General features: G+C 33.6%; 2 protein-coding genes across 2 annotated transcripts; both read left to right on the top strand.

Moving 5' to 3' along the window:
* The first annotated feature begins 774 nt into the window (after nt 1-774).
* Nucleotides 775-1,458, top strand: LOC145819958 (protein FAR1-RELATED SEQUENCE 5-like). Its single transcript, XM_082914045.1, has one exon. The coding sequence runs from the start codon at nt 775-777 to the stop codon at nt 1,456-1,458; it is 684 nt and encodes a 227-aa protein (XP_082770171.1).
* Nucleotides 1,459-1,713: 255 nt separating this feature from the next.
* Nucleotides 1,714-8,706, top strand: LOC145819956 (protein FAR1-RELATED SEQUENCE 6-like). The gene is made up of 3 exons (XM_082914034.1): nt 1,714-1,965; nt 2,194-2,880; nt 8,545-8,706. Exons 1-3 carry the CDS (start codon nt 1,714-1,716, stop codon nt 8,704-8,706), a joined length of 1,101 nt encoding a protein of 366 aa, XP_082770160.1.
* The last annotated feature ends 18,919 nt before the right edge of the window (nt 8,707-27,625 follow it).

The raw sequence follows: 27,625 nt of genomic DNA, 5'->3' as shown, positions 1-27,625 counted from the left end.
GAATATAAATAGCAGGGCAGCCCCCAGAAAAAGGGACCGAACTCAGATCATACAAATCAGTCATTTACTTCATATATTTTCTTTTCCAGTTTTTTATATTTCCAGTCTTTAAATACCTGCACTTTAAATACCCGCACTGCACTTCGATTCATAGGAGTAGCTTCAAGTAGATTCAAGTAGATTGCTGTTGTAAACCTCTCCGAGGCTGAGTTTGGACCATTGTAAGTGTTCATTTTTTATGAAATACTTCAATTGTTCTTCATATTACTGTTATTTCTCTTAATTTCTCCTAAGTCAAGCCACCAGTAAAAGTCCTCTTCATTGAGGCTGAAAAAGAACTAAAACACAATCGTCTGATAATTGGTTGGCAATCACAATTTCTGTAAGGACTGATTGATCCTTGCTGGCACGCTCACATTTACAAACATACCCTTCGAAAAGCCAAAAAGCCAACAAATCTATAATCTGAATATGAGTAATTTGTAGCTATTTGGGCAGTGTTATATAATCTATAATCTATCATTTTGTAATCTATAATCTGTAATCTGAAAGGATAAGTAATTTGCCATTTTGTGAAGTTTAGTTCCATATATATATATATATATAAGTAATGTGAAATATGAAATTTGGTTCACAGTGATCATTCTGAATGGAGTTTATATAAAATCTGAAATATGAAGTTTAGTGCCATAATCTGTAAACAGTATTTTTGTTTGGGCATTGTTAGGGAACTGATATTTGTTTAATTGTTATTTCAGTACGCAAAGCGGAAGAATGAAGGTTGATTCAAATGTTGGTGAGAATCCTTTAATAAATAAGGGCGAAGACGTTAAAGAACCTAAAAATGGTATGTGTTTTAGCTCAAGGGAAGAGGTGTACACATTTTATGGCAAATATGCTAAGCATGTTGGATTTTCTATAGCTCATAGAGCACAACATTTTGGAGATGATGGGCAATTGCTAAACTTTGCAATTGAATGTTCTCGAGCGGGGCAGAGAAAAAAGAAATCAGAAGTCAACCCTCTAATGCCATGTTTGTCCACAAAAATTGGTTGCACAGCAAGGGTACGAGGTAGTGTACAAAAGGATGGGAGATATAAACTAACCACAGTTAACCTTGAGCGTAATCATGATTTGATTCCCATCGACTCACGTCATTTTGCAATGAATAAGAAAATTCTTACTCCTGTGAAGAGAAGATTAGAAATTAATGATCAAGAAGGGATTGGGGTGTCTAGGAACTTTCATTCAATGGTTGTTGAAGCGGGGGGATACGAGTCATTGACATTTGACGAACGAGATGCAAGAAATTACATTGAGAGAGCTAGAAGGTTGAGGCTTGGGGAAGGTGATGCCGAATCACTTCGAAGTTATTTTATGAGGATGCAAGCACATAGTGAGAGATTCTTTTATGTGATTGATGTTGATGAGGAGTTTCACATTAAAAACTTGTTTTAGGCTGATGCAAGGAGTCGGGCGACTTGTGAAGCATTTGGAAATGTCATTTCATTTGACACAACTTATTTGACGAATAAATATGACATGCCATTTGCTCCATTTGTCGGAGTTAATCACCATGGACAGTCCATTTTGCTTGGTTGTGGATTGTTGTCTAGTGAAGACACTAACACATTTGTTTGGCTATTCAAGTCATGGTTAAGTTGCATGTCAAATCATCCGCCAAAAACTATCATAACTAATCAGTGTAGAGCTATGCAAAATGCTATAGAAATTGTGTTTCCACAAGCTCGACATCGGTGGTGCTTATGGCATATTATGAAGAAAATTCTGGAGAAGTTAAAAGGATATGCTCAGTATGAAGCCATAAAGTTGGCTATGCAAAATGCAGTTTATGACTGTTTGACAAGAGCTGAATTTGAGAGTAAATGGAAAGAGATGCTTGCAACATTCAATCTTTATGATAATGAGTGGTTGGGGTTACTATATGATGAGCGGAATCGATGGGTACCTATCTATGTTAAAGACATTTTTTGGGCTAGCATGTCAACTACACAATGAAGTGAAAGTATGAATGCGTATTTTGATGGATATGTAAATCCAAAAACTACATTGAAGCAATTCGTTGAACAATATGACAATGCCTTGAGAAATAAGGTAGAGAAAGAGAAGAAAGCAGACTTCAAGTCTCGACACAAATAGTTTGATTGGCTAACTATATATGGTTTTGAGAAGCAATTTCAGCAAGCCTACACCAATGCCAAATTCAAAGAAGTTCAAAGAGAGTTAAAGAGATTAGTTTACTGTCAGGCGGTGATTGTGAAAGAGGAGGGATCAATTTCTACATATAATGTCCAAGAAACGATGGTAGTTTGTGAGAAGATGAAACATGTGGACTTTGTTATCTATTTTAATTCAACTGAATGTGAAGTTCAATGCATGTGTTGGTTGTTTGAGTTTAGAGGCATTATGTGTGCTCACTCACTCGCTGTGCTTGTCAGAATATGCATAAATGAAGTGCCAAGTAAATACATTTTGCCCTGGTGGAGAAAAGATATGGATAGAGAATATGCATACATCGAAACCACATACACCGGCTTTGGGAATGATTTCAATGCAAGTACCTATGAGAGGATAAACAAAAATTTGATTGCCATTGTACAACTTGTTGGTAACTCTGAAGGCAAAACTAGAATTATAGACCTTGGGTTGGATGAAATCAAGGAGAGAGTCATGAAAGAAGAATCTGGTGATGGGAGTAATTTACCATGTTCCACAAAAAGTCCGATTCACACCGGTTCTACACAAGGAGGTACTAGTAGGAAGGTGATTATACCTTTGGTTGCTCGGCGAAGAGGTCGTCCAGTTACGAAACGAAAGGTTGCCAAAGTAGATCAAATTGTTAATCGGTTCAAGGCAACGGCAAAAAAACAAACAAAAGCAAAGGTAAAATGTGTATTCAAATTTTTTTTTTTACAAACTCTATTCAAGTATGTAAAAGCAATTCATAAATTTCAATCTTTAATTATTCTTCAAAACATACAAGCTGCTAAGTTGCTTCGATTTGAAGCTGAAGCTCAAGCTCAAGCTCAAGCCCAAACACCGTATTATCCTTATATGGTTGGCACACAAAATAGTATGTATGTACCGGTACGTGTTCCAAAGAGGCCTTCATGTACTTTTACAAAGTGTATTCGAAAGAGGACTTCATGTACTTTTACAAAGTGTATTATTCTAACATGTACTTTTTGCAATGAATTGTCATATGTGGCCCATGGTGTTGGAGGCACGCCTCTTACTCCATCGGACTTCATAAGTGGCACACAGGGAAGTTTGATGAGTGCTCCAACTCAAATTTATGGTTCTGCATCTCTAACCCCATCAGCTTCTCATGCATGCACACCGGGAAGCTTGGATATTACAGACTTGTTTGACTAGTTTCTATTTATTCCAACTATTTGTTTTTGAGGTTGGAAATTATGTAGTCTATTAATCTGAGTTTCAAACTTTGTTTTTGAGATTGTAGCTTATGTTACAACTTTGTTATTGACATTCAACATGTGGATTTGTAAAACATGTGGTGTACTAATTATTAATGAAGTTATGTTATTATTATTATTATTTGCTATGTAATGAAGATGTTGCAATATTTAGTAATGAACAATGTTTATTTAGCAGTTCTTTGTATTGAACAATGTTTATTGAACAGTTTTCATGTATTCAACCATGTGTATTCAATAGTTTTCCTGTGATGAACAATGTATATTCAATAATTTCTCTATATTTAACAATGTATATTCAATGGTTTCCCTGTATTCAACAATGTTTATTAAATAGTTTCGCTGTATTCAATCATGTATATTCAATAGTTTCCCTGTATTCAACAATAGTTACCTTGTATTCAACAGTTTTCTGTATTTAACAAAGTCGATTCAATGAGTATTGAAGAAAGTATACAAGTTTGAACAAGTCATTTTCCATTCCATTCACCACAAAAGAGGTACAATAATTAGGTTTCAATACACAACAAAACATAACTTCCTCGAAAACATCGCAAAAGTATTCACTTGAACTCATACATTGACATCTACTTCTACTTCTAACTTACATATATGTATATATATGTTATTATATATTCATAAGTTTAAAGACACCAATTACAAGCAACACGGACAATATACATATCAACTTTTGCATCTTTGCATTTTGAATTCGAAGTTGTTCCGTCATCTCTATTTGTTGTTCGGTCATAGCTCGAAGTTGTTCGGTCATAACTTGTTCGCTGACAGTTAGCACTTCGTCTCTTGGAATTTGATGACCTCTATATTCTGGATTCGTAGGTAAACACCATCCAATAAAACCACAATTATTACAAGAGTAGAATAACTTGTTTTTATTTCGATCGGTTTGTGATATTAAAATGGTAGCCTTTTTATTACATGTACGACAATTTCTGTTGACGTATGTTAACCAATCTGAGCTACTGCTACTGACACTTGAACTTGACATCTGCAAAAATGGACAAATATTAACATGACAGCACTTGCATATATTCATTATGAAGCACATTAAAAATAAAAACCAACAAGAAAGTTTCAAACCAGGCACACTTCATCCAATCAAAGGAACACATTTATCATAGTACTAGTCCTAAAGTTAATAAAAAATAGTTCACAGAGAGGTGGAGCTGCCATTCTCAGATTGTTACGCTGCTGCTGTTGAGAGATGGAGTTCGAGTGATGGGTTTCAAGATGCACTACCTTCTTCACAAGCTCAGAATCAGAATCACCCTTGGAGGTGATTCTAAAAATTAGCTTATTTACCCTCCAAAAAAGCTGTTAGAAGTTGTAGTTGGTGTCATAAAGCTGTAACAAACAGTTAGATTTTGCTTTATTTAAGCTAAAATCTATAAGTTGGGTAGAATATGGGCAGTAACAGTATGGAATTAGAAGTTAAAAAGAGGTGTGGTGATGGCTTATGGGGACAAAAGTGTCATTTTAAGCAATGGGACAATAACTGTACGTGGAACCATAGAATTGGTTTGTGATATTAACTACTCATTTATTTTTGCATTTTTGAAATTTATCTCGTTGGATAAATAAATCTTTAAAAGCTATTCGTGCTTCATAATGCTATTTAAATTCTTACAAGGACAGGGTGCTTGTGACTTTATTCAATCATTGGATGCTAATAGCACTCATTCAGATAGAAGTGTTATTTCTCAGTCTACATTGACCAACTGTCATGACACTAGCCCCTCAAGCAGTGACTTAGTTGAGGATCGGGATTTCAGCCAACAAGGGATAGGGTGTTCATAAAAATGATCAAATAAAACCTGTAAAACCTGTTTCATAAAAAATCTGGACAAGGGACAGAGACAGGGTGTTCATAAAAAATCTGGACACATTAGTCTTCAAAATGATCAAGTAAAACCTGTTTCATTTTAGAAGATAAATAGATAGATAGATACAGGTTTTCATTATTTACCTTTTCATGTAATGGGAAAACCTGTTTCATAGATACAGGTTTCATAGATTATGAACAGGTTTATGAAATTATGAACAAGTTTCCAAGATTGGGATAGACAGGTTTATGAAATTATGTCTATCCTGTCATAATCTTGGATAGACAGGTTTCCAAGATTATGTTTCATAGATACAGGTTTCATACATTATGAACAGGTTTATGAACAGGTTTTCATAATTTCAAATCAAGGATAGTAGCTTTTTCCAAATTTCGTTGTTACAGCTTTATGACAGCTTATTCTAAATTCTACATTCAAGTATGTTACAACTTTATGACACCTGCGTGAATCACTATTTATGAACAGGTTTAACATGCGTAAATCAACTTTATAAAGTATTCAGTATTATTCCATATTCAACTTATAAACAGGTAACCTGCGTAAATCACAGATATACATCACTGTCATAAAGCTGGTTTATAAATCACTATCATGAAGCGTTATAAAACTGATTATGAACAGGTTTAACATTTCGTTGAGGAATTTTCATCGAACAGGTTTATGGCAATATAAGACTCCAAATGAAAAGGCCACAATTCCCAAATGAAAAGACCAAATTCAATCCCCAAGATCAGATAGCATGACAGAGAAAATCAAAAGGCCAAATTCAAATTTAATTTTTCAGTATTCAATTCAAATTCAAAGTATTCAGTATTCAATCCAAATTCAAGTATTCAGTATTCAATCCACTTCCAAAGAGTGATTTACGCAGATATACATAGAGGGAGTCGGGGCTACAGATATATATATATATATATATATATACCCAAATAAATTTACCTCTTAATTGTGATGAGAGGGAAAGAGAGACAGAGAGATTCGCGAGTGAAGGGAACGAGCTGTGTCGGAGTGAAGGGAATAAGTGGTCGCCAGCGTCGGAGTAGGGGTCAGGCGTCGGAGTGGTTATCGTTAGAGCAAAGACATACGTGTTTGAGGAAGGGAGATTTCAAAATGAAATGTGAAGATGTGTTTGGGTCTTAACGTCACGTGACAATCACGTGACGTGTCACTTCAGCTGGGAGTCACTGGGGGTCTCCAATACTGGGGGTGCGAAGCATTTTTCTTTTTCTTTTTTTTGCTTTTAGTCTCTGTCATTCTGGGTGTGTTGGGTGGTGCAGTGATAGGCTAAAAATGTTTCTTTTATGTGTTAAGTATTTTATTTAAGGTAAATTATAAATACATTTCTTAAGATTTATTTAAAATATAAATTATTTTTTATAATTTGAGAAATTATAAATATCTTTTTATTAAAAAAATTTATTTAGTAGAATTAACTAAAAAAAGAAATTCATAATTACTCTCATATACAATAATAAAATTACCTAAATTATTAATTGAAACATATTTATAAAATCATTAAAAATTGTTAATTAACTTGATAATTTATTAATAAAATGGATAATTTGTTATGAAATTCAAAACCTTAGGGGTGGAATGTAATTTCCAAAACTACATGGGGTGATTTATATTTTAATCAAACCTCAGGGGATGTATTTGTAATTTACCTTTTTATTTATTTATTGGATAAATTAGATTGACACTATCTCAGATTTCTATTTAATATAGATTTTTTTTTTCATAGTTGAAAAATTATATTTATCTACTTTTAGATTAAGATAATATATTTGCCTCTTAGTCTTATATATATAAAATAAAAAAATAATATAGATATTTTGTTCGTGTCATTTTAAAAGAAATAACAATCATATTCTTTAGTTTAACTCACACAAAAATTGAGTTTTTTTTTTTTTTCATTTTTCGTGTTTTTTTTTTTTTAAATTATTGAATTTTTTTGATATTGCAAGTAATTTTTTATTTTTTATTTTTAGATACACCTAAAAAATATAAATCATGTTTATTAGTGTTTTGTTTTAAAGTGCCCATTAAGCTATATTATTGTGTTTAAAAATTCAATATAAAATTTATGTTTATATATCATCACTCAATAAGAATATATTCAAGTATAATTTAATGATAGAAAGTGGTAAAACATAGTCATAATGATAGGAAGAAGGGTAAATTACACTAACACCTCCTGAGGTTTGGTCCAATTATATCCCACCTCTGACGTTCTGAAAATTATATTTCCACCCCTATGGTTAATAGTCTCATTTCATAAACCCTTCTACTTATATAAAAAACAACAATTCCTAATAGAAAAACAGATGAAATTATATTGAGAAAAAAAAAATAGCAAAGAAAAGAAGAAAGAAAGAAAAAAAAAATAAAGAGTGCATGAGTTTAATGTTTTCATTTCGTCTAAATAATTACAATGACAAAAGTTAGTGTAATTTCTCAAACGTCAGGGGTGATATGTATTAAACTCAAACCTTAGAAGGTGTATTAAACTCAAACCTTAGGAGGTGTGAGTGTAATTTACCCTAGGAAGACGAAATAGTAAGAAAAATAACAAGATGGTTATTTAGAAAATTGTAAGGCATGACATCAGTGATTTAGGGGGCAATTTGTAATAAGATTACAAACCTTAGGGAGGAAGACATAGTTTTCAAATGTGAGGATAAAATTAGTATTAAATACAAACTCAAGAGGTATGAATATAATTTACCCTGAGGGCGTCTCTAATGGCGCATTACTTTTTTCACCAAATTTGAGTAAAAATTCCGTTTGATATCGCCTGCTTCAACGGAGAAATTTGAGTTTTCATAAACCACCGATCGACCAGTCAGTGCAAAACAAAAAAAAAAAAAAAAACAACAATTGAATTGTAGATGCCCTGAGGACACTATACCCATTAAAAGAACAAAGAGGAATGAGGGCTAAGAGCAAGCTCAGTGAAAAGATATGGAAAGAAGCAACATAGACACATCCCTCTGTCTAGATCTGCAGATCCTGACCTCATCAACCAAAGTGGTCATCAGGTAAATCAATGAAAAGAAACCTAATCCTTACCACCACCACCACACATACACACACACAAAAAAAAAAAAAAAAAAAAAACAAAACCAAACAATTTTAGAACTGACATTTGTCTTGATTTGGTAATGTTGATTTATTTGAAGTAATATTTTTTTGTTTTTTTGGTTAATTTGGGGGATAATCAGCATGCAATTGCTTATATTAAAGGAGACAAGTACTATGGAGCAAAAGCATCTTTAAATCTGTGGGAACCCAAAATACAACAGCCTAATGAGCTCAGCTTGTCTCAAATTTGGATATTGGGTGGTTCTTTTGGTGAAGATCTCAACAACATTGAAGCTGGTTGATAGGTGTATTTTTCTAACTGAAATTCTGAATTTACTCACCACTTTAAAATGAAAAATGCATTCTTTTGATTTGATTGCATTTTTTGTTCCACAATTGAATTGGAGTCTGATTGTAGAATGAATATGATTTCAGGTGAGCGCAGATCTTTATGGTGATAACAACACAAGATTGTTCACTTACTGGACTATAAGCTTTCAAAAAATCCCCACTTTGGTTTTGGATTTTTGTCACAAAATCTCTCACCTATCACTTTTAATTTTAGTGTAAATTCCCTCATCAGCTCTAGGTAATGTGAAATCTTTTATTACAATCTATTGTTGTTTCATATAATTGAATTTCCATTAGAACACTTCAGAGTTTGTAGACGAGACCAAAGACAAATTGAATTTGAATTCGTTCAACTATCGTGTTGCCAGTCTCTTTCGGAGTCAATTCCGTATTCACTCGGAAAATGGTTTGAACAACCGAATATACGAAGTAAATCACCACCCGGTAAAAAATGCATTTCCACCCCGATACACCTCAATTGGTGTCCAGAGCCCATCTGAATTAAGGCTCAAAGTTAGTCAAAAGTCATGGTTGCACAAACCATTCTTCCAACACCCTCTGCTACCTATTTTTGTGAAATTGTTCACGCAAGAGGATGACCAGGGGGACATTTGGCCGAACGTCCGACCGGTCATCCGATGGGTCTCATCCTCAATGGTCATGTATAGCAAAATGGTGAAAGGTGGCCCAAATCCTCAATTTGGTAAAACATTTGCTATATTCTCAATGTGATACATGTTTGATAAAACCATTGGAGTACAAAAACAAGGACTTTTTCAGTAAATTTGAATTTGATGATGAATTTAATATAGTGTTGGAGATGGCCTTATTTACTTATGTTTGGTATTTAAGGGTTTTTTTTTTGGTTATATTTTAATGGCTCTATCCTGATTCTCTGCAATCAAATGTACATTCTCTTTTTCCCAAATCATCCAAACAACAAGAAGAATGCCACGAGTAATGAGGTGATATTAATTTCGGCATGCAACATATATTATTTATGGATAAATTACACTCTATCAGTTTATATTTAGGCCTCGTTTAGCAAGTGGTTTTTTTAGCCAAAAAATTAAAAAGTCATTGAAAAAATTAAAAAGTCAATAACCTATATTAAAAAGTCAAAGATTCTCTTTCCTCTCTATTTTTTGCACATCTTTTAGTAAAAAATTAAAAAGTCATCCCCAACATACTAGCTTTTTTTACATCACATTTTAGCTAAAAAGCCAAAAAGTTATTAAAAAAACCTGTTCCCAAACGAGGTATAGCGATCCAGATTTTGACCCGACTCTTGTGATGTTCCAAACACGGGTTTAATGTCTTTGTGTTGTTGTTTATCTCTTTCATCCCTTGTATACCTTTGAAATTGGTCTTTGGGTGTATTTGGAACAGGTTGGTTACTTAGTTTTCAAACTTTGTATTGCCCAAATTTTTGGTCTTCCGCTCAAGCGTCCATTCTCGTGCTCAAGCGGGATATGTAAATTTTGGTCCTCCGCTTGAGCGGACTTTCTTGCGTTCGAGCAAGAGTTGCAAGCCTTCAGTACTTTGCACGTCTGCAAAAGTGCTGGAGGAGTGTCTTTTACGCTCGAGCGGTATTTCCTACGCTCGAGCGGGTAGGCGCTCAAGCATCCTTTCTTGAGCTCGAGCGGTTGGTTTGTCATCTACAAAAGTTCTGAAGGTGTGTATTTTGCGCTCAAGCGGGCCTCTTCTTGCGCTCGAGCGAAACAAAAGTTTGTATCTGATGCTCGAGCGTCTAACTCTCTGCTCGAGCGGACTTCACATATATCAGATTGCGAAAAACACTTTTTACATCACTTTTTCATATCTTTTCACCCAAAACCCTAAAGTTGAGAGTCTTTCTCTCTAAAATTCACCTTCTCTCTATATCTTGACCTAGATCCTTGGATCTCTACACCCTTGTGCCTTCATTAAAGAAGTAGAACTCCTCAAGCTCTTCACTTTGATCCGAGTAAAAGTTGGTTTCGTCACTTTTGAAGTTCCATCCTTGCTTGGCTAACCTTCTTTTTTTTAGGTAAGGACATTCTACATCTTAATATGGTTTTTAACCTAGGTATTTGTTGTTTTGTATAAATGGTAGGATTTGGGAGGATTTGAATAAAGTTAGAGTTTGATTTAAAATTGAAAAAGGGATTTTTCATGTTGTTCTTACAAAATGACTATGGGACTTGTATATGAGATTCTTTAGTGTTAAAATGGTAAAATTTAGCCTTTGGGCTGATATTTGAAAAAGGGAGAAATTTTTCCTAATTTGAGTTGGATAACCAAATTGTATAAATAATAAAATTGATATGGAAAATGTGAAATTGAAAGGATATGTGAATGAATGGTGTAGTTCGATTTGTTAAATCACTCACCTATGAAAATTTAATAAATTATCTGTTTAAAAGATTGTGTATCTGTCTAGAAATATCTGTTTTGGGCTATTGATGGAAGATAGCTATGATTATTATAGAAATTGCATGAGGATTAGGTAAATTGAAACCTATCATTTAAATTATGTCATTGAATATGACGATATGATTGAGACATTGAATATGTGTTGTGGATGATCATTGTATATGACAATATTTTAATACATTGTATATATATAATTGTTTGGGAGAGGAAAATGGATGTACTCTATTGTTTGGGAGGAAATAGGGGATGGACTCCATTTAAAATTAAGTTGGCCGGTGTGTCTAGGGTGAAAGTCCCGAAATCTTGTATATATATAAGTGCAAGTTCCTTTGGATGAGAGTTCCGTAAAATGGAAAAATAAAAGTGTTGGAGTGGTGAATGAATTGAATTGTGAACCATTAAGTTGTAGTCTCATCCTGGTTGATTAGATAATAATGAACTTGGTTAATGGATTAACCTGAAATGAATGAATGAGAATGGATTGAGATATGGTCATCTATATTAAATGGTTAAGGAAAGAATGTTAGTTGATCATGATTATGAAACATTTATTTGACACTTATATCTTAGTTAAACCTCATATACTGTGTTAGTTTATCTCTATGGATTTTGGCTCACCCTACTTGGGAAAACACGTTCAAGTACTGGTGACATGATACCTCAAAGGACATAGCTTGGGAGGATTGAGGGCTGAAGGCTCCATTTTTGTTATATTCGTGCTTAAATGTTTATTCAAGCCATGGTTTAACTTGTATAGAGCTTAGGACTCTTTCTTTTATTGTAACAAAGTGATATCTTGGAAAGATGTAAGTCCGTAGGGCATTTATTTTATTATTGTTAATTTGAACTACATGTTGTAGATTCAAAATGAATATATAATGCATGTAATTCCCTTTTGTAATAGAAAGTCTGTTGAATGAAGTAGATCATTTTATTATATTCATAGATCTTATGGAATGGATTGTTGTATTATATTTTAGGGGCGTTACACGAGGCCTTAATCACTTTTTAACTTTGGCTTTTTTAATATATTTTTTCTCATTTTGGTTTTTCATGTTTTAATTTTATTTTTTTTTCATTTTACTCATGAAGGTAATTTCTATTAAAAATTAGATAGAAAATAACACACTAACATTTATATGATATACAAATATTTTATTATATATGATTCACACTTCTAATATAAATTTAAATTTTAATATAATAATGTATTTTTATATTATGTGACAGTAGTTGTGATATTTTTTTACCTAATATTAAACAGAAATTAACTTTAGAAGTAAAGTGGAAAAAGTTTGAAATATGATGGATCAAAACAGAAAAAAACAAACTTAAATGATCAAAGTAGAAAAGTGATCAAATATGAAAAGGCAAAGCGCAATTTACCGTTATTTATTTATTTTTATTTATTTTTTAGTTGATGTGACACTTTTGTCCTTGGTTAAAATAAGGTTTATAAAACTTCTACAACTGTTTCTAAAAATTTAAGGCCAAGTTTGGCATTATTGAAAAAAGACAAAAAGTCAAAAAGTCGCTATCTTATTTAAGTCACATCATCTTATTTAAGTCACATCACCTATCTAACACATCACTTCAAATCCAACTCAAACCCAACCCATATTTCATAAAAAGTCAAAAAGTACACTTATTTAGTCTTCCCAAACTAGACCTAAGTAGGGATGGCAATCTGAAACCAGCCCGATGGGGACCCGACCCCCCGATCCCGAATATAATGGTTATTCCCCGAAAAATACCCCCGACGGGCCGGGGATGGTGATAAAAAAAAAATCCCCGATGATATTCGGGCCGGGGACGGGGACACACGTTCCCAGCCCCGTTGGTCTCCCCGAATGATATATATATATTATATATATTATATATCCCCAGTCATCCTATCTTTTATTCATTTAGATACATATTTATTCATTTAGACTTTTTTTTGATTTCATCTCCATCTACTCTCTCTCATAAAGTAGATCTATTCTCTCTCTCTCCCTCTCCATTCCTCACATCTCTCCTCCTCCTCCACGGATCACATCGCCATCGTCTCTCTCTCCCTCACTCACGGCGGCTCCTCTCTCTCCTCGCAGAACCCCCACAATCACAGCCCTAAGAATGGCCACGGCGGCTCTGTTCGGCCTCAGTCCGTCGATCCTCCACCACCACATCCTCTGCAGCAGATTTGAACAACACAGCCTCTGCCCGTCCTCCGCCGCAGATTTCAACATCACTCCCTCCTCCGTCGCAGCACCACTTCTATCCGGCCTCCGTCGCAGCTCCGGTGTTTGACCTAGACGACGGCATACGGCTTAAGCACTCCCTCCTCCGTCGCAGCACCACTTCATCACTCAGATCTGTTTTTTGTTTTTTTTTTTCAAATTGTTGTTGATCACCAGTTCATCATCACTCAGATCTGTTTATTTATTTATTTATTTTTCAAGTTGTTGATGATGAAGATGATGATAGTTATGTTTGTGTGTGTGTTTGTGTTTCAGATTATTTTTTTTTAAGTTTTTTATTTTTAAGTTGATGATGATTGTTGATGATCATGAAGAAACAGATTTAAAAAAAAAAATTTGTTGTGTTTCTATGTTGAACAAAATTAAAAACAAAAACAAAAACAAAAACAGGTCGGGGATTTTTCGGGGTCGGGGAAACCCGATCCCTGTTAGGGAGCGGGGGCGGGGGGGTTGATGGTGTCCCCGTCGGGGATCGGGGGCGGAGACGGGGATTTTCTGGTCTTCGGGGATCGGGGACGGGGAGGGTGATCCCCGGCCCCGCCCCGCCCCGTCTCGTTGCCATTCCTATTACTATATGTTTGGTTTGATTTTTCAAAAATTACTTTTAGATGATTTTATCTTTAATTTTTAGTATTTTTTTAATATTTTAATCAATTTCTTATACTCTTTTGATGCACATAATCAAGATGCATTTAAAAAGTAAAATAAATTAACTAAACTATTAAAAAAATGCTATAAATAAATAAAAATTCAAACAAAAATCTGTATGCATTATTGTTTGATTTTTTGTTTATTTTTAATATTTTTTTTTATATTTTAGTTAAAATTTTTAATTTTTAGATATATCTAATCTTGATGTATTTAAAAAATAAAATAAATAAATAATAAATAAATCAATAAAGACAAAAAAAAAAAAAACTCAACTAAAAATAATTTATGAAAAATTAAACTATTGTGGTGTATGTGCCTGTTTGGTGCAGCTTAAAAGCTGCTTATTTCAGCTTTCAGCTTAATTTAAGTTATTTTGATGTGTTTGGTTTAGCTTATAACTTATACCTTATAACTTTTTGGAAATCAGAAATCAGATTATTCTTTGAGTGGGACAAGAGATGCTTAATTTATAAGTCAAAAATTAACTTATGTTCATAATTATAAAGTATAAATTATTTAAGTATAAACTATAAACACTTTCTTACAGCTCTACCAAAAAAAAGTATATCATGAATCCTTTGAAACGAGTGAAGTGAGTGAAATGATTACAATGTTGCCATTTTTGAGTTTTTTTTTTCATAATTGTACTGGTCTCTTTTCTTCTCTTTTTTTTCTTCTGTGCCTCTACGTGTGAAGTTGAAATAATTAAAGATACACTCATGAAAAGTCCAAAACATCCATCATCAATCATGAAAAAATACTAATCAAATGTCAAAAATATGCATTATTTCTTGAAGATTTTGCAATTCTAGAGGCTAAAAAGTCTTCTAAAAAAAATCATATGATCCATTTCGCACATAAGGACATATTTAGCGGTATATTATTTTTTTAAATTAAATTTGAGTGAAAATTCTCTTTAATATTGTTGGTTCTAACGAAAAGATTTGATTTTTCATTAAATCACTGATCGATCAGGCAGTCGACCTGGCGAACGACGATTGACCAATGTAAAATTTTCACAATGGGACAAGAAACAATATTGGTGATCAAAATGATAAGGAGGTCATCTGGGGGGTTGATCGGGGGGTCGACTAGGAGGTCAACCTTTCAGTGTAAAATTTTCATAAAATTTTGTCTTGAAGTGGTCATCCGGATGTATAGGAGACATCCGGTGGTGAAAATACAACGGTAATAAATAGTGATTTGATGAAAGGCGCAAAACATCTTCAGTTTAGTAAAACGTTTTGTATGTTCCCAATTTGATATAAGTTTGATAAAACTATTAGAATAACAAAAAATGAACTTTTTCACCAAATTTAAATTTTGTGATGGATTTGGTACGTAGCGTTGAAGATGGCCTAAGAGCATCTCCAACAGATGCCTTATATGGTGTCCTTACTCAAAATAAGAGATTTTGCTATAAAAAAGAACCCCCATCAGATCCCTTAACCCATTCCTCAAATAAAAGTGTTGCTACAGTCCCTCTCCCAAATGTAGGGAGCCACTGTTCACTCCCCAAAAATATAAAATTATTTTTTATTTTGTTTTGAAGGCGCGCTTGAAGGTCCCCCGGACATCCACTCGGTCGACTGCCCGGTCATCCGGCCGATCGACCCCCCTTTCGCTGCACAGAAGCTATCATGTTGTGTGCGCTCTTGCTTTTGTTTTTATTATTTTATTGCTTTTGCTTTTATTATTTTATTATTAAAAAAATATTTAAATTTAAAAGTAATAAAAAATATTATTTTAATAGAATAGAGAAAGAATAGGGAATTTGTTGGGAAAGTAAATAAAAAAGTGATTCTTAAAATAGGGAATGAATTTTTTAATAATATTTTAAGATAAAATTTAGATAGATTGGTAGGGATGCTCTAAGGCAACAAGAAAAAGGTTATAATTAATCCGAATCCTATAAATTGCATTTGGATCCTTTTCATGGCAACCTTAGAATGATATTTTTATTTTTATTTTTTACGGTAATCGCTAGAATGAGTTAATAGGCTCTTGTATTCTTTTTGTGGTTAGCAAAATCCAAATGGCTTATTATTCAAGGGGTAGGACCACACAAAACTTGGAAAAATATGAACAAAGTGATTACCATAATCACATATCCATACTTATAACTCGAAGCGAATACTTTCCCTCTTTACATTTACTTCTATAGATATTAGCAGGACACATGTTATGCATAGAATAAAATAATTTCTTGTCTATAAGTATATACTAGCATAGAATTTTTGCTATATATGGGTTTAAAGAAATGGACTAACTTCTCTCATGTTCTTAATCGAATTAGAAAGGTGTTGTTAGGCTTATTAGGCTCACGTTTAGACTCTGTTTCGATCATTCAAACCGTTCGTATTTTAAAATTTGTCTAATACATCATCTCTGCAAAAAATCAAGTCAATCAAATAACGGAAATCACGTGTTCGGATTAATTTTGTATAAAAAAAATAAACAGTAAGAAAATAAACGGTTTATATAAAACTGATTTGAACATGTGGTTTCTGTTATCCGATCGATTTGATTTTTTACAGGGATAATGTGCTCAACGAATCCTAAAATGTTAATGGTTCTCATTATTGAAACAAAACCCGAAAATGTGCCCAATAAGCCTAACAGTACCTCTCCAGTCCGATTAAAGACCGGAGAGAAACCCATCTGTAAAGAAATAATTATAAATATATTTTGAAATTAAACAATAAAAAAATTTGAATTTACAAAAAAAAAAAAAAAAACAGAAAAAGAAAAAAAGAAGAAGAGAGATTAGAATCAAATAAATTTTAATTATTTTGATTTGAATTACAATTAACGGCATTTTTGTTGAGTTGTCATTAATATTTTATTATAAATATTACATAATAAATATGTGTGTCATAGTGCAATTGGTAATAATTATAGTCAAAGAATTATAATAATAAATTACAAAAAATATACATCTATTGTAAAACTAATGTATTATATTTCTGAAACTTTCGTAATTATGATTAATTCCATATCAAAGTTTATTGGGTTGAAATAGAAAAATCATAGCTACAAATTTTTTGAGTCTCTTGAAATTGGCCTCCACCCCGACTAGCCACCTCCTTTAGATCATTGCCCTTTCCTTTCATTTTCGCTTAGCAACTTTAACATTTTCTTCTTATGCCCCTTCCATATAGGCACTCTCATATAGGGCTACAAATGAACCGAACTATTCATGAACAAGCTCGGCTCGGTTCGGTTCATTTAGTAAATGAGCCAAACTCGAGCTCGACTATTAAGCTCGTTTAGTAAACAAACCGAGCTCAAGCTCGCACAAGCTGAGCTCGTCAAGCTTGGCTCGTTTATTTTTATTTAAATTATATAATAAATATGTTATTTATATATTAAATAATAATATAAATAACATTAAAAAAAATTATCGAGCCGAGCCGAACTCAAGTTTCATTAATGTTAACGAGACGAGCCGAGCCGAGCTCGAACCTAGTTTCTTATCGAGCCAAGCTCAAGCTCAATAAATGAGCTCAATAAGTAAATGAGCCAAGCTCGAGCTCAACAAAGCTCGGCTCGATTCGATTCATTTGCAACCCTACTCTCATAACTTCTAGCTTCTCCTAGTCCCCTTTTCAACCCACTCCTTTATAGCCACTTTGACTTTCCCTTCTCTAATTGTGCCTACTCCATCTCCACACCTCTTTTGTTAGTATCATCATTCCCTTCTCTAATTGAGCTCGAGCCAAGCTCGAGCTCAACAAAGCTCGGCTCGATTCGGTTCGTTTGTAACCCTACTCTCATAACTTCTAGCTTCTCCTAGTCCCCTTTTCAACCCACTCCTTTATAGCCACTTTGACTTTCCCTTCTCTAATTGTGCCTGCTCCATCTCCACACCTCTTTTGTTAGTATCATCATTCCTTAACAAAATTGACTTCTTTATATATCTACCCTTGATAGTAGATTTTGGTATATGTTCTTATTGCGTTCATTTCCTATAACACTTTGTCCTTCTTGAACTAGTGTGATTGCTTTTGACACTATTATTGTTGTACTCAGAGCCTCTTTGGTTCATTTTGGGATATTGATTGAGGTGGTATCATAATGATAAAGTAAGATTGAATCAAAAACATTGATTTGGATAATTGTCCCATGAGTAGTGTTTACTCTTTTACCCTTTTTTCTTTCCACACTTTGAATTTGGATGTGAGGCTAGAACCATTAAAAAACTTGTTTCCAAGACTTCGATTTGGACATAAGAACGACCTAAAACGAAATCCGGACATAGAAGTTATACCTGTTTGAAATTTGAGTACTCCGTGTTGGAATCAAGTTTGCTCGAGCAAACTTTTGATCGCTCGAGCAGTCTGCACGAATTTTAGAGATTTTGGGAGCTTCTTTTCACCGCTCGAGCAAAGCTTTGACTGCTCAAGCGGTCTGTTCGATATCAGGTACATTTAAGTGAGTTTTTAGCCTAAAATCATTATTCTTTCTTCCTCTCTTCTCTCCTTCTCCTCCATACCTAAAACCCTACTGCTCCAAACACTTGATTTCTCCAATTTTCCCCTTAAATCCACCCTAAATCTTTCAAGAAAATTGAAGAACAAGTCTAGTTCGAGATATCTACCCATTGTTTCACATTTTCGTTGAAATTTCAAGTGGGTTTCCATCTTAAACTTTGATTCTTGAGGTAAGGGTATCTTTAATTTATTATATCTTTAATTTGAAATGCACATATAGTAATTTCATTAGATATTCACCTTTGTAGATACATATATATATGTATGTATATGTATATATATGTAGGGATTGTGTTCGCTAATAAATGATTTGGAAGGATGTGAGCAATAATTCATGATTATGGATGGAAGTATGTTAGTGTTGTTAATGATGGAAATTAGTTTCTAATTCATGAAAGAGAGAAAACTCGTAATTTTCTACAAACCCTAATTTTGAAACCTATTTAATAAAGAGGGGTTTTGCTCAATTGATTTTTAAAACATGAAATTGGGCATGTTTATTCGACTTTGAGGTTGAAATATGAATTATTTGATTATTGTGATACTAATGTGTATGAATGGTTGGAAGAGTTAAAATGGGGTTTTGCCCAATCGGCTTCTAAAACCTAAAATTAAGTGTATTTACTTGACTTTGATGTTGAAAAGTTAAACTTTGAGATTTTTACACCAAAATTGGAGATGATGATTGTTATGAATTGAAGAATCTTCTCATTATTGACATGTGAACTATTGAATTGTTGTGCATTGAAATCATTTTAGGGGAAAATAAGAATTTACAAATTCATGCATCATATGCATTATTAAACTTCTTTTATAATACAATGATGATTTGAACGGTGGAAAGTTGAAATGGGGTAAATAGTCTATGAGTTCAAGTAGTGAGTCGGGTGGTTTTAAGTTGTGTCTTGTATTTGGTATCCACGTGGGGAGTCAAGGTGTCTAATTGCCCTGTCTGCGCATACTGCTGGACGAATGTGGGAAAATATTTTTGGGTGTCCACGATCCCGCCATTTCAGAAGTTGGCAAATGTGAAAAAACATGGTTTTGGGTGTTCGTGGCTCCGCCGTTTTTGGAGTCGGCAAATGTAGAAGGGAAAAATGTTTTTGGGTGCCCATCGCCCCACCGTTTCTGGAGTTGGCAAATATGGGACTATTTTCAGTATCTAAAATCTATATCTATGTATGTATTTTGAATTATGGCTCTTACTTGGAATGTCATAGTATATTTACCGATCCTGAAAAATCAGGAGATGCTTATTTAACCTTAACATTTACTCATTTAATACTCATGCATAAAGGTATTCATATGCATACATAATAAAAATTATCAAATGTTTGCATTGCATGATCATGTGTATTTCAATTAATCATAGAATTTGTTAAATATACTTCCTACTAAGCATTCGTTCACCCCAAAAACTAATCATTTTCAGGAAATGAAGTTGATGAGCCATCTAAATGATTTACTATGGAAAGCAATTTGGATAAAGCATGAATGCTCACTCGTTGGATGTTTTGTGTTGAAGCCTTGGGGCTATTTTGTGTAAATGTGAAGGATTTTATTTTTAAATCATGGACACTTTTGATAGAGTGTTGCATTTTTTTCTTTTTTTTTTTCTTTTTTTTCGATTTTTTTGATTTCTCTCTTTGGTATAACTTCATAGCTATGGAACTGTTTCCTTTTAACTCTGGATGTAAGTAGACTGTATTGAAGTTTTAGGAATAGTTCAATTGGGCAGAAGTGTTATGGAATTGTATTATTATTTTTTTTATCTACTGGTTGTATCTATACAGGTTAAGAAAAGGAAACAGGATTTGGGAGAAGTTTTCTGAGGACGTTACAGATTGGTATTAGAGCTTACTAGGTTTGAATACCTTGGGCTTGTGGGAAGTGACGTTGGTCACAATAGGTTTACTAGGCTAGGACGAGGAGCTTATGTGCTTTGCATGCTTTGTGTGTTTATGTGGCTATCTGGCTATGGGGTTAAGCTTTTAGGATACAACTTGCGCCTATTGGATTCATCGAAATCCTTTTGGAAAGACACTTGATCATTGCTTTTTCCACTTGGAAGTCTATGAGCGTCGTGGAACAAGTTGATTCTTAGAAGAGTGGTTTGTATGTGCTCTATGTGACTATGTGCTTATGTGGTTTGCCTTATGTGGTGTAGATACATGTATAGGTGTATATTTAACTCAAATGCGATGTGTGGGAACTTGTGCGGAGTATTAAACTGTGAGTTGATTTTGTCTCTACCTTGAGGATGTTTCTCCCTAGGAAAAGGGTAAGATAGACTACAAGGGCCAGACTGATGGGTCAATATGATTTAGAATTTACATTGGATCATAAGCTAAATGGTTTTCTAGAATTATGGGTGTATGTGTGCCCATCAAATGGTGGAGACTATGGTGCACAGTAACTGATTTGCCCTTATGAGGAGTAACTATTTTTGAAGTCTTACATCAAATTGTGGAAGTGAGCTATATAAAGGATTTTGGGAGTAAAGTTGGTTAGAAATTAGACTAGTTGTAGTAGTACAGTGTTGAGGCTTTAATGATAAGTGGAGTGACTTAAAGTAAAATGTCTTAGAATGATGATGTCAGAATAAGTAAAAGCTAGTTCTAAATTTCTTTGGAATGGACCAAGTTAATTGTGGTTGGAAAGATCTACTTGTTTGATTGACTATTTATGAGGATTGTGTTGGGTCTTAAGTCAATTATTTTGGTATGTATTTAGAAATATGTGTGGTTTTAACTTGAAAGAAATTGTAAGGTGCAGTAAGAGATGCATTTTTCAGAGAGCTTAACTAGTTCAGAATCTTATAACAAGTTCTAGGTAAACGAAATAGGTAAAGAATTTTGGGATGAGAATGAATATGATTTAAATTGCATTGTGTGATTAAATTTCTAGTGATGGAAAATAGTGACGGAAAATAGTGACCTATGAAATTGTGTTATGAGTATTGAAGGTAAGGATATGTAGGCTAGTTTTGAATGCCTTTGGGACTAGTAGGGTCAATTGTTTTGGAGTTGCTTGTTGAAGTATTTGTGTGTAGTAGATGGATGCTTACTAAGATGATAAGTGATAATGTTAACAAATTAGTGTTCTTAGAGAAACTGATTTTTGATGAAATTATGAGAATGTTATGATTCAATAGAGATTATGACTAGCTGTTTTGAGATAGTTGATGCAACTGTAATTTGAATATGGAAAATTGTTATTGGTCCTGTAGCACTTGCACCTTTTTTAAAACTTTTGGGAAATATATTTGAATCATTTATTGCATTTTGGGAATTTTTAGAGTTGTGGTATCTTGGTTTTGGATGAGTGAAAATTGATTTAAACTTGTTAGGATTGTCCGTTCACGATTGTTTATGTTGACAAGTTGTTTGGAAACTTAAAAATCTTATTCTGGGGTGGACACCGGTTTTGGAGGTGTCGACACCATCTTTTTGTTGTTGGTCACAAGGGTTGACACCAATCTAGGAAGGGTCTACCCTTTGTTTCTGAAGTTTGCTTGCTAAAAATTGGGGTAGACATAGAAGTGTCTACCCTTTGTTTTTGAAGTTTGCTTGCTGAAAATTGGGGTAGACACTAGTCTGGAAAGGGTCTACCCTCTTGCATACTGTCAAACATAAGTTTCTTCATAGGGTTGACCCCTGTGTTGAAAGGGTCGACCCCTGCAGAATTTTTTCCAGATTTCTGTACGGTTTTTGGTTCTACTTTTTAGGGGTTTTGACTTGGTCGTTTTGGGTTGACTTTGGGGCTTTATTTTACTTTAACCTAGTACTATAAATAGGCACCCACTCACCTCTTTTCTTTATTCCTTCTTCTCTTTTCTTCCTCTAAAACTGTGAGACCCTCTCTCTCTTTCTCAAAAAGCACTTTTCACTCAAAATCTTTAGATCTACTCTCTTGAAAACATCTTCTTGCCTTGCTGTTTTGAGAAAGATTGTAGATCTCGTCAAGAGCTTCATTTTGATCCAAGTAGAAGTTGGTTTCGATAACTTTGAAATTTCAACCTTTTGCTCATCTTCTCTTCCAAGTTTGAGGTAGAGACATTCTTGAGTTATATATACAAGTTTTGCTACCTTTATGTTGGTGTTAAGAGTTTTCATGTAGTTCCTTGTTGATTTCAATCTTGTGTTTTGAAAATGTATAGATGTTTTAAATGTGGGTTGTATCCCAACTTTCCTATAAATCCTAGAAGGTTTTCCTTTGAGTTATATATATATATATATATTCATGAAGTTTTTTTTTGTTGATCTTGTAACTCTCCTTGAGAAATTTCAAAAATGGGTGTGGTGGCTCAAAGGATTGATGGTTTTTGTAAAACAAACTCTACCTTGTGTACATTTAGAGATTTTCTTGAAATTTTAAACAACTTGAGTCGAGATTGAAGTGTGTGGTGAGATTTTATAAAAGAGATGAACAATGATAGGGTTTTTGTAAAAATCTAGAAATTGGGATTTTTGAAAACATGAGGAAAACTATGAAATTCTCTTTTTCTTGCGTTAAACAAGTAAATGAGTGTGGATTTCACAATGTGATATAAAGAAATGATAATTTTCATGATATAAGAGAATGGAGGACTTATTTTTAAACTATTGTTGAATGTATGGAAATATTTAAGTGGAAGATGATAATTGTTGTGCATTATGGATTGTGAAAATTAATGTTGGAAAAACATTACATGTTGTATTGATTAGACCTTATTGCTAAGAATTATGAAAGGTGAAATTGTGGCTAAGTGTAGATAACATGTGGTTATCTTGGGAAAGAGTAATGAAAAGAGGTAATGGAAAAATGTGATTGTTGATGTTATTGTGGAGACTTGGAAAATGAGAAATTATTTATGAAGTTATTATATAAGACATGAGTATGCATGATTAAGGAATGGGAAATTGGTATGTACCATGGATTGCGGGAATTGCTATGAGTTGAAGGTATATATATATATTATTTTGTGAAGTAACATTGAAGAAAGAAAATGAGAAAATGTATTTATTCAATATTGTTGTCATGTACTTGAATGGAGAAATGTTTTGAGTTGTGGAAAATCATTGCATTGCATATGCATTCAATTATCATTTTTGCATTGTAAATTTTGATTGAAGATATCTATTTCATGAAAGAAAATAAAGTTGTGATATGAATTATGGAAATGTGAAAAGGGGTAAATACGGTGGTAAGGCCGGTTAGGGGATGTAGATGAATTTTGTTAAGTTGGCCTGAGTGTCCTTGGTGAAAGACCAGAAAGCTGCGCAAATAGAAGTCGAGCATTCCGGTTAATCCCGGTAAAAAAGACAGTTTGGTAGTACTCGTAGATTCTACTTGCAGATACCAGCCTAGGGATTACCAGTGTCGTATTTACCACCCCTCTATTGATTAAAATTAGAAGTTTGAAATGTGTTGAGATTGCAAGATTTTATTTGAAAAATTGAAATCTTCAAAGAGCATGAAATGATATTTCCTTAAAAGAGCATGGCATGGCATTGACATTTGCATTTTTATTGAGAATTACATAACTATATATACTTTGTTAGAATTCTCTACTGGGCTTTATGCTCACCCCTATGGGATTTTGGTGCAGGCAAAGACGTGGTGATCCCGCAAAGTTGAGGGCGCGGATAATTGTAAAAAGTACATAGCTCTTATTTTGTTGTGATCTTTTTATAAAGCCAAGGGCTAATGTGTATGGATCCGAGAGACCATTTTGTGTAACCGAGCTATCGCCTTGGAAGATGTAAGCCCTTAAGGGCATTTTAATTGTTTTTGAGATTAGATGCTTTACATGTTATAGATTTATGTATTCGTTATGTTGTGAATGTGAATTGCAAGCGAACCTTTTGTATTTAATCCTTTTATTATATATGTGATGTTGGAGGGATTATTGTCATTGATTAGTGAATGCTCATTAGTGTGGGTAGTTCATGTTGAAATATTTCGGGGCGTTACAGGTCCACCGATAGTAATTAATGTTAATTTTTAAAGTTACCCTTAGCTAAACGTTATAAATTGTGAAGACTGGAGATATAAATGCATATTTTGAGTTAAGTGTGGTGAGTGTAATGACAATGTGGTTTAGGAAGCCGAAATGGAGATTTATTTTTTATCATTTAACCTTTGAGCATAAGTTGTTTTGTATTCTTGATGAGAAATTTATGATTCGCTTGTATTGGTCTTTCATTTCCCCATAAGGGTAATGAGAATTTTGTTGTTGATATATTATTCTTGTATTGCCATTGAGCTTAAGTTCGGTGTACTTGAGCTTAAGTGAGATTAAGGGGCATTTAGTTGTACTTGATATAGGATGATTCCTTATTTCAATTTTATTCCATTGTGTTTTGTGGTGAAATTATTTTAGAAGAAGTTATTTGACAAACACCATGCCAGGAAATAAATTGATACGAAGTATTTGAGACTGTTCTGGAATGACCGTTGTTGACAAAGAAAACTTCTTAGAATGAATGAGTGGTATCATAGCTTGTGGTTGTATCTTTAGAGCTTGAGTAGGAGGGATCTGACTCGAGACTTCGAACGAAATTTCAAGGTAACTACAACTATGAATATTTGTTAAGGTACCCTTTCGTCTTGAGTTGTGTAGGTTTTTGTGGTGGGTTAGATATGGTAGTGGGTGCCATTTTGTGGCATGAGCAAATGTGAGAATTAGATTTTGTTTTCATTTTTGGTAAACTATGGTGAATGACTTTACAAGTTGAATTATTTTTCAGGGGTGAAGCAACTTTAGTAGTGATTGGAGTGAAGTACTGAAAATATGATTTTGTTAGAATTTAGTAATAGAGGCGAAATATTATTTTGGTGAGAGATGTATATTGAATTTCATTTGAAGAGATTCTCTTGTAATATGAGATTAATTTATTTATTAATAATGTAAATAATTGTCATTGAATAAGTTCGTATTATAGAAGATATTAAATTCAGGTTTGACCTCATGAGACGTCATAATATTGGTATGGTGTGGAGTCGTGTTTCAGCTTTGGAGTTAATATCATGGCTTTGATTCCAAGGAATGTAGTGTGTTGTGTAAGTATAGGTAGATGATGTAAGTGTAGAATGTTTCCTTAAGTAGCGTGTTAATTACGGTTATAGCATTAGGAGAGGTTGATAGGGAATCATCTCAGAAATCATCTAAATTCTATACATATGGTGTGTGAATGGGAATTGATTGTTTGGTGTGTGTATGTCACTCAAGGGAGTGACAAGTTATGCAAATTGCTTGATATTTGTTTTTAGTTGGTCACGTGTGATCCCCAAGATAGGGAAGTCGAAAAATTATATATATATATATATATATATATATATATATTTGGCAACCTTGAAATTTGTAATGATAGTTATGGGGGAATGTGACTTCCCAAGTTTATGAGCAAAACTTATTTGTTGGTTTTCTTTAACTTTATTGTTGTTATTTTGAATTGTTGTTGCCTGTATGATTGTGATAGGGTTGTGACATCGTAGTGGTAGTGATAGAATCCTTGGGTGGGTGATGCTTGGCAGTCAATGGCTGAAATATGTTTGAGAACAGAATTTTCCTATTGAGTATGGCCTTATTTTTGTCAGAATTGAGAATTTATTGCTATGGATAAACTAGTGAGTAAAAAGAAAGAAACAATAGTTAGGAAGTGGACGTATCGAGTGTTACGACAAGTATAAACTGTAACTATTTTCACAAGATCATTCATTTTCAAACCCTTCATTCTTACCTTTCACTTTTATGTATCTAAGACAACCCTTATATATATATATATATATATATATAGTTTTATACTAACTTTGAATCCCTTCAATCTTCAAAGGTCTGGAAATATTGTTTTGGGTATTGTTGACTTTTAAGTATTTCAATAACGCAATTGAGTAATGTATGGATATGGAACGCTAGTTGTATTGCAAGAACATGGCCTGTGGTGCTTTGATCTTGTTGAAAGGCCATGATTGGCAGATAGAACTCTTATTGGAAAATTTTTTCCTTCTCTCTATTTTCTTTCATGACAGGAAGTTAAGGGCTTTTGAAGTGATGTGAGATATTCTTTTGAAAATTGGGTAGCTAAATGACTGTAGTTGTTTCTTGGAGTGTGAATGTGATGTGAGAGCTATTTTTCTAAGGTTCTAGGTCGTTAGATAACCGAGAGTTATTCCCTGGAAGTTGAGTGTGTTTGAGGCAGGAGTACTGTAAGGTATTTTAGTGAGACCTTTACCCTTGACCTTTAGTTTTGTAAAATTCGATAGGTTCTTGTGGCTTGTTAGAAGTATTCATGACCACATTGTCTAATCTTGCTAAATGGGGACCCGTACATAATGCGAGTCGTCTATCTGGGTTAATGGGCCTTGGTAATCCTTGTGGACAAGTTAAAGGAAAGACTCATCACTTGAGTGTTGTTATTCGTATCATATAGGGTGGGTCTAAATATTAATGTGGAACTTGAAAATATGAGAGTTAACCTTAGATTTTGAACTAAATTCTAGAGTGGTGATTGTAATTTTATTGGGAATTGTCCTACCCATTATATCATTGGGTTGCTTTATCTTTTTTCATAGAAGTTGTTTCTTGTTCATCACGCGAAATCTTTTATGTTGGGAGAATCTTCTAGAAACTTGTTGTTGAGTAGAAGTCATTTGTGATTAGTTGGTGGGAGTGTGTGTTCAATCTCTATTTCATTTGGAATTGTCTAAACTTCAGATCTTGAACTGTTTAATTTCGGGAACGAAATTTTCTAAGGCGGGGAGATTGTAATTCTTTGTACTTCTTGAATTAGTGGGATTGCTCTTGACACTATTATTATTGTACTTGGAGCCTCTTTGGTTCATTTTGGAATATTAATTGAGTTGGTATCATAATGGTAAAGTAAGATTGAACCAAAAACATTTATTCGGATAATTGTCCCATGAGTAGTTTTCACTCTTTTATCCTTTTCACTTCCCACACTTTGAATTTGTACGTAAGGCTAGAACTATTAGAAATCTTGCTTTCGGGGCTTCAATTTGGATACAAGAACGACCTAAAACGGAGTTGTAGACACCCTATTTTTGACTACCTGCAAAGCTCAAGCGCT

Source organism: Camellia sinensis, chromosome 1, assembly GCF_055761805.1.
Source record: "Camellia sinensis isolate YWXY chromosome 1, ASM5576180v1, whole genome shotgun sequence".
In the NCBI taxonomy this organism is placed as follows: domain Eukaryota; kingdom Viridiplantae; phylum Streptophyta; class Magnoliopsida; order Ericales; family Theaceae; genus Camellia; species Camellia sinensis.
The sequence above is the reverse complement of the archived record's forward strand: the minus strand, read 5'-3'. Positions and strand labels throughout refer to the sequence as shown.

Excerpts from the sequence above, each read along its gene's own strand:
- LOC145819958 (XM_082914045.1), top strand. The coding sequence starts at position 775 with ATGAAGGTTGATTCAAATGTTGGTGAGAATCCTTTAATAAATAAGGGC.
- LOC145819956 (XM_082914034.1), top strand. The coding sequence starts at position 1,714 with ATGCAAAATGCTATAGAAATTGTGTTTCCACAAGCTCGACATCGGTGG. Across the intron at positions 1,966-2,193 it reads ATGATGAGCGGAATCGATGG|CAATTTCAGCAAGCCTACAC; the intron begins GTACCTATCTAT and ends GGTTTTGAGAAG. Across the intron at positions 2,881-8,544 it reads TTAATCGGTTCAAGGCAACG|CATGCAATTGCTTATATTAA; the intron begins GCAAAAAAACAA and ends GGGGATAATCAG.